At 57.4% G+C, this 15879-nt stretch overlaps 1 protein-coding gene across 31 annotated transcripts in view; it reads left to right on the top strand.

Moving 5' to 3' along the window:
* Positions 1-15879, top strand: part of IQSEC1 (IQ motif and Sec7 domain ArfGEF 1) — a 353310-nt gene that overhangs the window by 301926 nt on the left and 35505 nt on the right. For 30 of the 31 annotated variants that reach the window (XR_011426771.1, XR_011426775.1, XR_011426773.1 and 27 more), the window contains 2 exons: positions 2385-2673; positions 7588-8837. Coding sequence is in view for 24 of the 31 variants with exons in the window: in XM_070237174.1 (XP_070093275.1) it covers positions 2385-2673; positions 7588-8837 (1539 nt within the window). In the remaining 7 variants the exon portion in view is untranslated. Of the gene's footprint in view, positions 1-1417; positions 1512-2384; positions 2674-7587; positions 8838-15879 lie in introns of those variants that run through there. The other variant, XM_070237180.1, reaches the window with a different exon arrangement.

Below are 15879 nucleotides of genomic sequence, written 5' to 3'. Positions count from 1 at the left end.
CTTGGGAGCCTGGTTGCTCGTCTCTAAGCCAGGCGTCGATTGCCCGCAGGTCCCATTTGGGACTCCTTCACGCTTCCTGAAACTATCGATTGAGATGCCAAGGATTTATTGGGAGACACTGTTTGAAGCTTTATTGAAAGAATGGAGTGTTTTAAGCTCTGCTAATCACTGTGCCTCTCCTGCACCGGCCCACGAGGCCCAGAGGAAGCTGCTGGTGTCGGGAGAACCTTGAAGGGTGCTGTTTGCCTGACGCCTCGAGAACGTCTGGTCCAGCCCATTTGTATCACAGTTGGGGAGACAGGCCTTGCAATGAGGGGTCACCATGCTGACTCACAGCCAGATCAAGGCAAAGCACCCAGGCGTCTTAATTCCTAGCCCAGGGCTCTTGCCCAAGGAAGGACAGTGTCGCACTTTAGCCTCTGGGGAGCAGGCTGGGATGTCCTTTGTCACAGGAGACCCACTGTGTGTCCCTGGAGGCCAGAGCCAGTTGGTGGAGCGGAAGTCCTGTCCTATTCTTAAGCCGCAAGTTGGAAAGCAAGTGCAGGGATTTGCATCCCGGCGTTCCTGGCTCAGGGCAGAGCTGGACTCAAAGGGCAGGCCGCTTCCTGCCGCCTGGGTCTGCGGCTTGTCCCGGCCTCTCTGCTCCAGGGCCTCCTTCCCTGCCCCACTCTGAGTCCCTCCCCTGGAGTCAGTAAACAGCCTCACATTCTGCATTTGGCAGCCAGGCCCTGCCAGGCCCTGTGACAAGTGGGGACAGTGGAAGCAGAGCTGAGCAGGGGGTACCAGTTGGCTGTTAAATGCGAGGTATTCACGTTAGTCTGAAGATAGGATGATTGAGGAAGGCCTGCAGCCTGGGTGGGTTCTTGTTACCTTCTCTCTGCTGGACCACTTCCAGAGAGACCCCTGCCCTGGCCCTGGGGATCGGGGGGCCTTTAAAGTTTGAATGATATTCTCCAGGGACAGGGGAATGGCAGGGCAAGACTGGAGAAGCTACCAGAAGCTGTGTTAGAAAGTCGTTGCGTACATCTCTTCTCCTCTCCTTGCCCTCTACTGAAAAGCAGTCTGCAGGGGGGACCGATGTCCGTCCTGGAAGTCCTTGAGTTTGGGACAAGTAAGTCAGCCAGTCCCTATCTGTCCCCCGAGTTGGTCCCGCTGTGCTGGGCACTTGGAACGTTGAGGGGGATGTGTATGCATCCTGGGGACAAGGGGCAGTGAGGCTGAGGGGAACACCTGGTCTTGGGAGTCCCACCAACTTGGGCTTTCATCCCAGCTTACCTGCTCGCAACCCCAGGCAAGCCCTGTACTTTCATGGGCCTTGCGTTCCTCACCTGGAAAAGGGGAGTTAATTCCTCCTTTGCAGACTGGTTTTAAGATTTAGAGAAAATCTATGTACAACACTGTGTTTGTTTCCAAGCCTTCCGTAGCAAGTGCGCAGGCTGGCGGCTCACACAGCAGACGTTTACTCCTCACAGTTCCGGAGGCTGCATGTCCGAGATCAAGGTGTCGGCAGGGTTGGTTTCTCTGAGGCCTCTCTCCTTGGTGTCCAGATGCCGCCTTCTCCCTGTGTCCTCATGTGGTCTTCCCTCTGTGTGTGTCTGTGTCCTGATTTCTTCTCATAAGGACACCCATCATATTGGGGTAGGGTCCACCCGCATGACCCATTTTAACTTAACTAGCTCTGTACAGACCCTGTCTCCAAATACAGTCCCACTCTGAGGTGCTGAGGGTGAGGGCTTCCGTTCATGAGTTGGGGCATGGGACTCAGCCCTCATAGACACCACCAGGCCTGCCCCCCGAGTGGGTGTGCAATAAAGAGGCACTTTGTTAATTACTGTTTAAAAAAAAGTACAACAATCAGTGGTTTACCTAATCCAGGTGATGGAGTGAGAAGGAGACAGTGCCAGGACCCATCTGGTGGTTCAGGACATATTTACTGAGCACCTGCTGTATGGCAGGCCCTGCTCTGGGCACTTGGGTCCTCAGTGGACCGCTACGCCAAACCTCGGACTGATAGGCCAAACCTCAGACCACTTGGCCAAACCTCTGTCCTCATGGAGCTGACGTTCTCATGTAGGGGACGGACAGTAAACCAACTCCACAGTGAAGTGTGTTGGATGTTAGAAGGTGGTGAGTTTTACACAGACATTGAAACCTGAGGAGGCAAGGCTTAGGTAGGCACAGAGCAGAGGGTTTTTGCAGGGTCCCTCTGGCTGCATTTGGGGATCGGTTGTAGGAAGGAGAGGGGGAAGCAAGGAGACCGGGTGTAGTGGGGTACCCCTGGAATGTAGTGAGACTTTGGCCCCCCTCCCACTCGTGGCCCCCTGTCAGCCCCTGGGTTCTGGTTTGCCGCTTACAGGAGCCTCTTGCTTCTCTCTCCTCTGCAGCGTCGAGGGCGAGGCGCCCGGCAGTGAGACTGGCACGTCACTGGACAGCCCGTCGGCCTACCACCAGGGCCCCTTAGCGCCCGGTGCCAGCCTGAGCCCAGACCACTACGAGCACACGTCGGCAGGAGCCTATGGGCTGTACTCAGGGCCGCCAGGGCAGCGCGCGCGGAGGCCCAAGCTGCAGCACTCGACCTCCATCCTACGCAAGCAGGCTGAGGAGGAGGCCATCAAGCGCTCGCGGTCGCTCTCTGAGAGCTATGAGCTCTCCTCGGACCTGCAGGACAAGCAGGTAGGTGGGGCCGGGCAGCAGGCTGCTCTGTCTGCCACGTGTCCTCTGGGAATATGCGCTGGTGCCAGAGTGCAGAAGTCCCTCAGCTCTTGCACCCACTGTCCTGCGCTCCCCCGCAGAGGGCAGTACGAGTTAGGGGCACGCTCACCAAGAACTGGCCTTGCCTCAGCCCGGACTCTCCTCTTGCTCCTCCCAGCACCTGGAGGGTTACGAGAGAAGGAACTGGACTGTCCACCTTCCCCTTGTCAGGCCTCTGCCTCTACCCAGTTCACAGACCTCGTGCTGGGATCACGTAACACAGGTTACATGGCTAGCCACCGAGATTCTGAGGTCCCAGGAGGCCCAAACCTATGGGAGTCTGTGAGAGAAGCCCCTGGGGAGAAGGAGGGAGGTCAGTTTACAGCATAAATATCACACGCTCTGGAAAGAACACCAAGCCCGTTCACAGCCGGCACGAGGTGAGGTTGCATGTGATATCCCCTGTGGTTTACAATTCTGTGTTCTCGTGGGAAATCACCTCATTGAAAGCTGCACTTCCTCCCCCAGGGGCCTTGGCCCAGCCCACCTTGGGGTTGGCACCTGTGTGCAGAGCAAGGAGGATGCATGGCCTGGCCGGCTCCATGAAGGACTGGAGGCAGGCTCTCGGGGTTGAGGGGAGGGAGGAGAGGCCTTCCAGGCTGGGTGGTGGGTGGGGGACAGGGTTCTCCCTTCCAGCCCCTCAGCATGCAGACACATAGGAGGCACTTTAATAAGAATTCTTGTGTGAGACTCTCAGGGAAGGTTTCCGGCTTCAGGAGGGCCCCTAGGCTGCCAAGAAGCAGCTGTGCGAGTACACCAGGCTAGGCTTGTCTGTCCAACTTTGCCCCGAGCTCTGGGCAGTCTCCTCTGGGTCCCAGGTGGCCACCTCTGCCCTGGCCTGGCGCCAGGGCCCCTTCCAGCAGCCTTCCAACACCAGGCGGCAGGAGCTGCCTTGCCTTCCCTCTTGCCCACATCTGCCCGTTGCCCAGCTGCCCTCTGTCTGCTCCCCAGTCTTCTTGTTTGTCTTTTGTGGAGCAGAGGTCTGGGGCTGTGTGGCCCCCAACTTGTTTGGGGAGCAGTGCAGGTACTGCCTGGGGGGGGTCTTCCCCCCTCCTCTCTCTGCGCTCGGTGCAGCCCCGCAACTTTCGACAGCCCTGATCTCTCCTCATCCTTCTGCCTGTGAGCTGGGGCTGACAGGGGGGGCCGACAAGTGGCTCCTTGTCAGGCTGTGGGAGCAAATAGCCCTCTGCCCCTTGTGGCACTTTGTCCCCATGGCCAGGCCCACGGCAGGGAGGACAGCCTCTGTGGTTCCGTTTATCAGTTACACCGGAACCAAAGTAGATCAGAAACAGTTTATAGTAAAAGGCATCTGCAGCAGGACCGCTAAGATAGAGGTGAGAAAGGTCAAGACTTGAGAGGCCTCAGAGCGTCGTGTGCTTCGCACAGCCTTGATGCGGCTGCCGCCGTGCATCTTTGTTCCGGCTGATCAGTGGGATGCCCACCGTGCGCCAGACGCTGCGCTGGGTCCGGGGGACTCAGTGGTGGACAAGGGGAGGCCCCAGCTCTTGAGCTGACACTGTGGTCCAGGAGATGGGCCACGGACAGGTTAGCATTAAAGACACAATTAATTCCAGAAAGTGATACAAACTCTAGAGCTTAGGAAATAGGGGAAAGAAATTGAGTGACTGTGGGAGATAACAGCATTGGATAAGGGTGGTGGAGAAGACCTTTCCAAGGTAGCATTAGGACTGGGTATTTGAGGGGCCAGCCCGGTAGCACAATGGTCAAGTTTGCACGTTCTGCTTCTTGGCAGCCCGGGGTTCACCAGTTCAGATCCTGGGTGCAGACCTGGCACCGCTTGGCAAAAGCCATGCTGTGGTAGGCATTCCACGTATAAAGTAGAGGAAGATGGGCATGGAGGTTAGCTCAGGACCAGTCTTCCTCAGCAAAAAGAGTAGGATTGGCAGTAGTTAGCTCGGGGCTAATCTTCCTCAAAATAAAAAAAAAAAGAACTGGGTATTTGAGGAAGGGCCTTTCCTGGAAGCGGTAACAGCAGTTGCAAAGGCCCTGAGGCAGAACAAGCTTAGGGGAAAGAATGGCAGAGAAGAGGTAGGAAACAGGTGAGAGGGGAAGAGGTGATGTTGAGAGCCACTGAGCATTCAACTCTGCACTGAGCTTCCTGGCAATCAAGGCAAAAGTAGGAATAGGACAGATTATATGGGAATTGTCAGATGAAAGTAGGGTGCCCAATTCCACAAGGGGTTAAAGCCTGAGTAATACAACACCCCATTTTAGTGAAAGGAGCCCGATGGGAAGTCATGTATTTTCCTCTGGCCCCTGGGCCTCTGCACCGTCTAGTGGTTTCCTGTCCATAGGAGTGGGAGACCTGAGTCGGCCAGAGGGGGCGGTTCTGCTTTTGGAAGGGTGTCCCCTCAGTTCCACATCCCTGCTGTTGAAAGGCTCCCTTTAAAGGGAGCGTGAGGGCTTCATGGGAGAGGCCTGGCTCGGGTCGGCTCCTCGCCGTCACCTCTCTGAGCTTCTGCCCTCCCCCTCGAGCCCCTTGGCAGGCAGGCGTCAGTGGGAGCATCAGGGGAGGCTGCACAGCCCATGGCACGCACAGCAGGCAGCGCTTGCTGATCGGGTTCCCGCCCTGCACCCCGGTAAACTTTCAGACTGGGCCTTGAAGGGGGACTGACCACGCTGAGTCTGCGATGAGTAAGACCAGGCCAGGGTCAGCATGTCCTCTGGGGGAGGCCAGGTAGGAGGGACTGAGAGGGGCTTTGATGACGAAATGTGGCCCGTTTCTGCCTTCCGGAACTCCCTCTTCTCCCCCTTCCTTGCCCCCACATATGGGGAGACGGTCTCAGGCAAACAGGGTCACTGCCTAGTTTTCGAGGTCCAAAGGCAGCAGGAGAGGAGGGGCCCTGGAGTGGGCTGGTGGCCTTGGCACCGTGACCTCTCCCGCAGGGCTGACATGGGGCCCAGGACCACAGGCCTGGGAGCACAGGGGCAGAGGGTTTCCCAGAGCTCAGCCTTGGGCCCTTCATTGGCCCCATGGGCTTTCAGAGCTCCACTCAGATCCCGAAAACACAGAAACTTTGCTTACAGATGTAGAAGTGAGGTCATCTCTGGATGGCGGTCAGTGACTTCCGGCGAGAGGAGAAGCAGGCCCGCCCTGGCTGACTCTGGGCCTGACCGGCTGTGGAAAGTCAGTTTGATCCACACCCACCCCCGCCCACTCCCCTTCGAAGGGAGCTGCTCTGCCCGCCTGCCGTGCCCTCCCCTGTGGGCCCCCGAGAGCTGGCCCGTCCCTGAGATGGGTGCCCTCACTAGCCAGGCACACTCTCGCTTCCCAGAGAGGGGCACAGGCCGCCGCCAGGCATGCGAGGGCCAAGACTGGCATTTGCTGTGTGCGGCTCCGATTTGCCTGCCGGCCCAAGAGGCTCTGAGCAGCCCTCCCCCCAACTCGGCCACAGCCTGGGTTTGCTCACGTCTGTTTGGCTCTGTTTCAGTTACATGTGTGCGTCAGTCTGTTCTCCTAGACGGACTGCTTCTTGAGAGCAGGGACCTTTCTTTTCGCTGCCAGCTTTGGAATGATGACTGCGTGAGCGGGGGGCCTGGACCAGCAGGCTGTGGCACTCTGCCCCGCTGGTGCAGGGGGCCTCCCTCCTGAGGACCTGAGGCCTCCCGTGGCTCTGCAGCCGGTGCCCACTCTGCCCTGTCCCCGAGAGCTTGGCTGGGCGGTTCCGTCTCCGGGGTTTTCTTTGACTCCAGCTGCAGGCCTGTGTTTGTTTTCACTCAGGAGCAAGGCATGGGGGCGGCCCTCGGGGCTGTTCTTGATCACGGGGGCACTTGAGCCGCAGGACTTCAGGAGGTCCACATGTCATGCTGGGAAGACATGGGCCCAAGGGCCTGTGGGCTCACCCCGTCCCTCCTGCCTGCCTGCAGCCCTGCCCCCTCCAAACTCCCAGAGAAGGGCAGCAGGACCTGAGGGGCCAGAGAGCTCGCTCACGGTGTGTGTTGGGTCTCTTCTCCAGGCCTCAGTTTCCCCCTCTCTACAGTGAGGGGACTTGGGGGCCCCATAAACTGTAAACACCTTCCAGGAATGCAGTTGAGGGCCTTCTAGCCCTTGCCGTCCCTGAACTTGGCGTGTGCTGAGCACCTGCGTCCGTCTCACCAAGTGCTCACCTCAGTCCTGTGAGGGGGTGTGAGTACCATCCCCATTTTACAGACGAGGAAGCTGAGGACCTGCTGGTTCCCAGGCTTACTCAGAGTCACACAGCTGGCGAGGGGCAGGGCCAGGACTGGAGCCCAGGCAGCTGGCCTCGAGGCTGGCTCCACGCATGGGCAGATCTCTAGGCCTCCCTGAGCTCAGTGACTCCCCAGGTGCCAGGAGTGCGCTGCCGATGCCGGGGAAAGGAAACCAGGCTGAGCCGCGGCGGTGCTCAGCACCCCAGACCTTGCTGAGCTCTCTGGCAGGTCTCTTAACCTGTGCTTGCCTCAGGCTCCTTGTCTCTGGAGGGGCTGCCTTCACTCCTTCCAGCACCTCCGAAGTTTCGTTCAACTGCCTGCCACAGGTGGCTCCAGGGCCAAAGGCCTCTGGCCAGAGGAGTTTGGGAAACCACCACCTTTACAGGTTCTGAAGAGCCTGCAGGGAACACACTTGCTTTAACTTAACACGGTCTTTCTCCATCTTGTTTGACCTTGGAACCCATAGGTTGCGCAACCTTGCACAGCCCACCAGCGTGCCCCACCGGTGGTTTTAACCAACTCTAGGACACACTGAGGGCTTCCCAGGTCATGCCACCACAGAGCTGGGGCGCGGGAGTGAAAGGTCAGTGTTGCACCACGCCAGCACACAGGGCTGCCTTCACTCTCTTCTCCTTCCCCCTCCAGGTGGAGATGCTAGAACGGAAGTATGGGGGACGCCTCGTGACCCGCCATGCGGCCCGCACCATCCAGACGGCCTTCCGCCAGTACCAGATGAACAAGAACTTCGAGCGCCTGCGCAGCTCCATGTCGGAGAACCGCATGTCGCGCCGGATCGTGCTGTCCAACATGAGGATGCAGTTCTCCTTCGAGGGGCCTGAGAAGCTGCACAGCTCCTACTTCGAGGGGAAGCAGGTCTCCGTGACAGGTGATGGCTCTCAGTTGGGGGCCCTGGTGCCATCTGAGTGTGGCGATCTTGGTGAGCCACCCGCTCTCAAGTCTCCAGCCCCCTCCAGCGACTTTGCGGATGCCATCACAGAGCTGGAGGACGCCTTCTCCCGGCAGGTGAAATCGCTGGCCGAGTCCATCGACGACGCGCTCAACTGCCGCAGCCTGCACGCCGAGGAGGCGCCAGCCCCCGATGCGGGGCGGGCCCGGGACGCCGAGCCCAAGCCGGCCCTGCATGGCGTGGACCACCGCAAACTGGACGAGATGACGGCCTCGTACAGCGATGTCACCCTGTACATCGACGAGGAGGAGCTGTCGCCACCACTGCCCCTCTCACAGGCAGGGCACCGCCCATCCAGTGCCGAGTCGGACCTGCGGCTGCGGGCTGGGGGCGCCACCCAGGACTACTGGGCCCTTGCTCACAAGGACGACAAGGGGGACACGGACACGAGCTGCCGGAGCACACCATCGCTTGAGCGGCAGGAGCAGCGGCTGCGGGTGGAACACCTCCCACTGCTCACTATCGAGCCGCCCAGCGACAGCTCCGTGGACCTCAGTGACCGCTCGGACCGCGGCTCGCTCAAGAGGCAGAGCGCCTATGAGCGCAGCCTCGGCGGGCAGCAGGGCAGTCCCAAGCACGGCTCCCACGGTGGCCCCCCCAAGGGCCTGCCCCGGGAGGAGCCGGAGTTGCGGCCCCGGCCCCCCAGGCCCCTCGACAGCCATCTGGCCATCAATGGCTCAGCCAACAGGCAGAGCAAGTCCGAGTCGGACTACTCAGATGGGGACAATGACAGTATCAACAGCACGTCCAACTCCAACGACACCATCAACTGCAGCTCTGAGTCGTCGTCCCGTGACAGCCTGCGGGAGCAGACGCTCAGCAAGCAGACCTACCACAAGGAGACCCGCAACAGCTGGGACTCCCCCGCCTTCAGCAACGATGTAATTCGCAAGAGGCACTATCGCATTGGCCTCAACCTCTTCAACAAGTGAGTGCCTGCCTCCAGCCACTGGCCCTGCAGGGAAGAGTAGGGTGGGCAGTGACACCCACAGGACCGCAGCTGGGGCCTTCCTCTCATGCCACGGTGCCTTTGCACATGTTGGGAGGTTAAAAGTGTGTGTGTGTAAGGGTAGGACACTGCGCAAATGTACCTACAGCAATGCCTGGCGCAGCCAGTGTTGTTAATAGGGGAGATTGGAGCCCACTGAGCTGAGGACGTGACCCCCAGTCCCCAGGGCTGGCCCTCTCCCAAGGGTGCTATCTTGGGCAGAGCAGATGCTCACAGGCTGAACAGTGACAGAATGAGGAGCTTCTCTGTGATAAAGCAACATGAGAGAGGGGTGTCGGCTCCCCAGGTTTGGGGCCCTGTTGGCACCTAGAACAGTAGCCAGCACACAGTCAGTGCTCAGGGCCTGTGTTGTGTGAAGCCTGACTCGGTGGTTGGGCCATGCCGCAGCCAGCTGTGAACGTCAGGCTCGGGGTTTGGATTTTGTTCCCTGCGCGATGAGGGGCAGGAAGGTCTGAGCAAGGGGCTGACGGGCCCGCATCTGAGTGAGATCCCCTGGGACAGCTGCAGGCTGGCTCCCGCGTGGCCGGGCAGGGGGACACAGATGGACCTGCTGCCAGCAGAAGTCTCAGCCAGGCCCTCTGGGAGCTGCTTGAATTGGGTCCGTTGAGTGGCCACTGCACCGGGGCTTCTGGAAAGGTTCTGTGGGGACAGTCCCGAGAGCTGGCCTGGGGAGCGAGACCGGTATTTAAAGCAGACTATTCTTGGTGTGGCCAAAAATAGCAAGCGGAAGGGAGGAGGGCTGAGCACTCCCTTGGAGGGGCGTTGGCAGACTCTGCTTATTAAACCTCAGATTTCTCATCATTTCCGTTCACGGGGCTTCCAGGATTTGGGGTCACCAGACGCTGGCCTGGTGCTGACTCCTCCAGGGTTGGGGACGTAGAGGGGATGTGGCCAGCCTGCCCGGTGGTTCCTGACACACATCTGCTGTACTTCCCTGCTGCCTGCTTCCTCTTCTAGACTGGGGGAGATATGGGGCATTTCTGAGCCATCCTGGTACAATGGAAGTGGTGGCTGAGGGAGTCAGAGAGGCCTGTCTCAGGAGGTGGGTGTAGGGTGCAGCACATTCACACGAGGGGTGGCCAGGGGGCTGTGGGTCATTGGTCCTCACTCAGCTAAGAACTAAGAGTCTTGGACACCTCACATCTGCCAGGAGTGCTCTCTCCTGAGGCTTCCACCTGCCCGGGGCCTTCTGCACATCAGGACCAACCAGTCCCACTGCCACGCGAGCTGTGGCCAGAACAGCAGACTGGACAGGGAGGGTCACGTGCTGCTGAGCCCATCCTGAGCTCTGTCCCACAAGCCTGCCCCTGCCTGCTCCTGGGCACAGCCGCTCCCAGGTCACCCTAAACCCAGGCCTGTACACTGCTGGGGGAGGCCAGGGTAACCTGGGGGTGTCCCCATGCCTAACTCACCTCGTCTCTGACAGGCATTGCATCCTGGTGGAGTCCCAGCTGAGTGGACAAGTGGAGGCCAGAACAAACAGTCTCCCCCAACCAGCCAGCTTGAGTCTCTGTAGGTTCTTTCTAGCTGTTAGTTTTGTTTTGTTTTGTAAAGATTGGCACCTGAGCTAACAACTGTTGCCAGTCTTCTTCCCCACACCCCACGCCCCCGGCTTTTTCTCCCCCAATCCCCCCAGTACACAGTTGTATATTTTTAGCTATGGGTCCTTCTAGTTGTGGCATGTGGGACACCGCCTCAACGCAGCCTGATGAGCGGTGCCATGTCTGCGCGCAGGATCTGAACTGGTGAAACCCTGGGCCGTCGAAGGCGGAGTGCAGGAACTTAACCACTCGGCCACGGGGCTGGCCGCCTAGCTGTTAGTTTTTAATTATGTGCATAATACACTCCCGGTAGAAAATGAAGGCCTTCCGCTTAGGATGACATCTCCTTTGATGCCTCTCATTCCGGAGTCTCTCCTCCCAGATTTTTGTCCTGTGCATGTGTGTGTGTTCCTAGGCTCTACAGACAGCCGTGGTTCAGAACACAGCTCTGGGGCCAGCAGCCCGGGTTCAGACCCTGGCGCTTCACGTCCCCTGTGTATGTCCTTGAGCAGTGCAGCCTCCTGCAGTAGGGCCTCATCTGTGCAGTGGGGCCGAGGCCAGTGGTGTCTGTCTGGCGCGGGGAGTTGGAAATGAGTGAGTGTGTGAAGTGCCTGGAGCAGTGCCTGGCACACGGTAAGCTCTGTCCAGTATCAGCACGGTTTCTGTGACCCCTGCTGGCGTTATCTGGGCAGGGGTTGTGCATGTTGTCTTACTGTGAAGTCGCCGTGCGGTTTCTGTGGGTCTTCCCGTCGGTGCACATGGACCACCTCGTTTCTGCTTGCTGCTGCATAGTGGTCCATGTGTGGCTATCCGTATTATTTATCTGGCCAGTTGCTTCCACCCTTTCATGACTACCAACGATAGGACAGTGAGCGTGTATCTGCTCCTCCCACACGCTCCCAAGAGGGTCTCCAGGAAAGAGAGCGAGAGGTGGGATTGCCGGGCTTCGGTCGCTGTGCTTTTAACCGAAGTAGGAACTGCCAGTTTGCTCTTTAGAAGCGGGCTCTACCCGTCTCCTCTCTGCAGCTGGACCTGAGAGCCCGTCTCCCCACACTCAGCATTCAGTGTCACCCCGCACCCTGTCGCAGGTAGAGGTGTGGCCTCTCGCTGGTTTTAATTTGCCTCTTCCCACTTGCTTCTAAGACAGAGCATCTCTGTGTGTCTTTTGGCCATTTGGGTTTTCTCTTCCATAAAATGCCTGTTTGTATTCTTTGCGCACTTTTCTGTCAGGTAGTCCTTTTGATTTGTTCTTTGTATGTTGTGGATACTAGTCCTTTGTGATTACAAACGTCTTCTTCCTGTCCGTCACTTGTCTTTTTCTTCTTTTTGACTTTTTCTTTTGAGGTATAATTCACATACCATAAAATTCATCCTTATAGGGGCTGGCCCCGTGGCCGAGTGGTTAAGTTCGTGCGCTCCGCTGCAGGCGGCCCAGTGTTTCGTTGGTTCGAATCCTGGGTGCGGACATGGCACTGCTCATCAGACCACGCTGAGGCAGCGTCCCACATGCCACAACTAGAAGAACCCACAACGAAGAATACACAACTATGTACCGGGGGGCTTTGGGGAGAAAAAGAAAAAAATAAAATCTTAAAAAAAAAAAAAAAAAAAAAAAAAAAAAAAAAAAATTCATCCTTATAAACTGTAGAACTCAATGATTTTTAATTATACACCTTTTAACTTTGTGTATGCTCTCTCCTCTACCAGAAGTTTTTAATTTATTTTGCATTTAATTGAGATTTGCTAATTGACATATAACGTATTAATTTCAGGTGTACAACATAATGATTCAATGTTTGTATGTCGTGCAAAATGATCACCGCAAGATGATCACCACAATAAGTCTAGTCAACATCAGTCACCACACATAGCTACAAATTTTTTTTCTTGTGATGAGAACTTTTAAGATTTACTGTCTTAGCAACTTTTGAATATATGATACAGTACAGTGTTACTAACTGTAGTCACCATGCTATACAAGATTTTAATGTTAATTAGTCAAGTCATCAGTGTTTTCTTTTTTTATTACTTTAGTTTTTCATGTTATGTTTTAAAGGGATCTGCCCGAGGTCCTAGTATGGTTTTGAAATACTTTGTTCAGTACTTGTATAGTTCTGTTTCATACCCTTCGGGACTTTAACCTGGAGTTTGTTTTGGGGAATGGTGCAAGGTGAGTGAGGGGCTAGCTTTTATTGTTCTATGGGGGTTAGCCAGTTGTCTCCAAACAGATTATTGGACAGTCCGCCCTCTCTCTATCGACTTGAAATTCCACCCAATTCCTGCACGAACGTGGGTCTGTGCCTGGATCCTGTCATTCATTCAGCAGATGTTTGTTGAGACCTGCTGTATGGCGGGCCCTGCTTTAGAGGCCCGGGATGTTTCAGGGAGGGAGCAAAGGTCCCATGCAGCCCCCGCGAAGGGTTAGAGATCTGTGTTATTATCCTTCCGCCAGCGTCAGACTTGTAGTTATGTATATTTTCTTATTAGGGCAAAACCCCTGTTTTGTTATTTTTAAAAATTGTCTTGGCTGTTCTTGGTAGGTGTTCTTCTCACATGAGTTTCAGAATCAGCTCATCAAGACCCAGGGAAAACCTGGGCTTTCCACTGGAGTTGCCTTCAGCTCAGAGACTAGCCTGGGGGAACTTGAGCCTTTACTGCGTGAGGTCCAACCACAGGCGGCTATGTAAATTGAGTGTAAGGTTCAGTAAAATTAGTCCAGGTCCTCAGGTGCACTAGCCACAGTGCGCTGCTCACCAGCCACACGTGGTCAGTGGCTACTGTCGCTGCAGTGCCGTCTAGAACGACTCCGTCGCTGCAGATGCGCCGGGGCACAGTGCTGGGCTGGAGCACTGAGAGTCCAGGCGCAGTGAGCTGGCCCGTGTGGTGTGTGGGGCAGAGTGGCGTGGGCCGGCTCCCCTGCGGCAGCCGTCAGATCCCGTGTGCACAAGCCCGTCTGCTCGTCAGGGGCTCCAGGGCCTGAGTGTGTCACAGAGCACCTTCCTCCCAGCTCAACCTTCACCACCTCGGGCCTCGGTTTACACCTCATGTTGTTGGGAGGATTGAAGGAGAAACTGCTTTTCCAAAACTGTGTTATTTAAACAATCAAGCACCTTTCTTACACAGATTCCGAGCTTTTTGGTTCATGAAGCCCTTCCACAGACGTATGCCCATTGCCGAGCCTCACCAGGGCCAGAGAGGGCTGGCGATTAAACTCTGAGCAGATGGAGCCCCAGTTCCGCTGCAGGAGCCTGCAAGGGTTGGGCAGGAACGTGGCGGGTTTTCCACCAGCAGGCACTGGAGCTGCCAGCTGGGGGTGACCGAGGGCCAGAGATCCTAGTGGACTCTGAGCAGTCCTGCCACCCAAGGCCGGGCTCCATCCCTAGAAGGTCCCTCCGTGCCATCTCCCACCTCTTCACTGTCTACCTACCTCTGCTCCCTGTGGGTCTCCTGTCCCCCCCATACCACCATCTTCCTCCCTCCCCAGCCCCCAACCCCTGAGGAGGCTCCACACCCCTGACTGCCTACCCAGCCTCCCAGACAGCTCTTACTTTCCCCCACTCCCAGACGTGAGCTTCCCCGACACAGAGACCCTTGCAAGGGGTGTGAGGAGGGTCCGAATGATGTCTCCAAAGTGGGCAAGGGAGCCAGCAAGGGGGGTACAAACAAAACCTGAGAAAGTGATGCAGGTTGGCGAGGACGGGGCGTCGCTGGGGTGCTAGAGGGGGTGCAGCTGTCTGCCTGACGTCCAGACGTTCCTTGAGCATCTGCCTTCACCAGCCGGGGGGCCACATATGGCTCACAGCCCTGAGGGGAGGGTGGGGGCCTAGGAGCCAGAGGCAGGGGGCTTTCAGCTTCTGCTCTGCCACACTTCAGCTGCAACTTGGCAGTGCCCCGCTCCCTCTGGGCCTCCCCGGTTGCACCTGGACTATGGATGCAAGGTCCCTGCCCCCAGGCCTGGTGAGGATTAGAGGCAGTGGAGCCAAGAACCTCGCCCAGAGCCCGCCTTCAAGGAGGTACTTGTGAATGGCAGCTGTTGTGGTTAGCTACAGCTTCTGTGCCCAGAGCCAGTGCCAAGGGTGGGGGGCTTCAGGAACACCCCACAGGCAGTTTGGTGAATAGAGCAGTTGGAAATATTGAGAATGGCTAACACTTTGATGAGTTGACCATGTGCCAGGCACTGTTCTAAGAGCCTGTCATGCTTTAAGTCATGTTCTCCTGTGGGATAGGAGTAACCCCACTTTACAGATGGGTGAACTGAGATCACGCGGCTGGTAGGTGTCCAGGCTGGAATTCATACCCTCCACCTGACTGCTGAACACATCCTCTTAAAATCCAGTGTAGGAACTGCTCCCATGCGTGCAGTCCTGTGTCCTCCACCTGCTCGCTGGGCCATGGATCTGGGAACTGAGTCCAGGAGGCACGGCCACAGCACTCGTGGAAGCCACATAGCCCTGGAGTGGTGGTCCTCGGGCTGCGGGACAGGAGCTGCGTCAGCGCCTCACAGCCCTGGGGGCCGCCCAGCAGGACCCTCATTCCGCCTGTCGGCTGCTTGCCCCGGAGGGCATTTAGATCCCCAGGGTCCCCTGCTCCTGTACCCAGTACACGTGCTTAGGGGTGCAGGCCTTACTATGTCCGTTTCCCTTCCTTCAGACCTCTCCCATTTACTGCCTGGCATGGGCCCAGGTGTAGCAGCCCAGGCTGGTTTTGTCCCAGGTGGACCAGGCCAGACCTCTCCTACCTCAGGAAGAGTGTCCTCATCCCCAGAGCTGCCCTGTGATGAAACGGGCACCCTCATAGGGGAGTGAGCACCTCATCTCTGAGGAGCATGTAAGCAGGGCCTCAGCAGCCACTTGGTGTGATGGTGTACTGGGACTCCTGCTCATGCTGGGAGCTGTTCACAGGGGCCTCTGAAGTCCCCTCCAGCCCAGGGCCTATGTTCGGAGGCAGGCCTTACTCTGTGAGCTCGACCCCTGGGGCTGCCAACTGCTGGTTGCCAGCCTGCCTGCCGTTCCTTTCTGCATGCCTGGTGCCTGCTGGAGCTGCTGCAGGAGGGAGGCAGGAACACTGCTGTGAGTCGGGGCAGGGGCGCTCCGAGATTTCACCCCACCTCTATCCACGGGGACCAGCCGCACTCTACCTGCGAGGGGAGCGGGCTCAGAGGGCGCAGGGCTTGGCCAGCCTCTCTCGGGAAGCAGCAGAGCTGGGGTGAGGCTCCCGATCTGCTGACTCCAGCTCCATGCTGCTTGCATGTAACGTGTTCGTTGTAATCAATGAAAATAGCAGTGACGACAGCCAGCCTGTATAGATCTGTAATAAGTGCCAGGCACCGTGCTACACACGTCACGTGCATCATCTTACTGACTCCTCGCAGTAATCCTGTGAGGCGTGGCTCTAGGGAACCAGGACTCAAAGAGGGCCAG

Source organism: Equus caballus, chromosome 16 (genome assembly GCF_041296265.1).
Source record: "Equus caballus isolate H_3958 breed thoroughbred chromosome 16, TB-T2T, whole genome shotgun sequence".
Taxonomy (NCBI): domain Eukaryota; kingdom Metazoa; phylum Chordata; class Mammalia; order Perissodactyla; family Equidae; genus Equus; species Equus caballus.
This window is presented reverse-complemented; position numbering and strand designations above follow the sequence as displayed.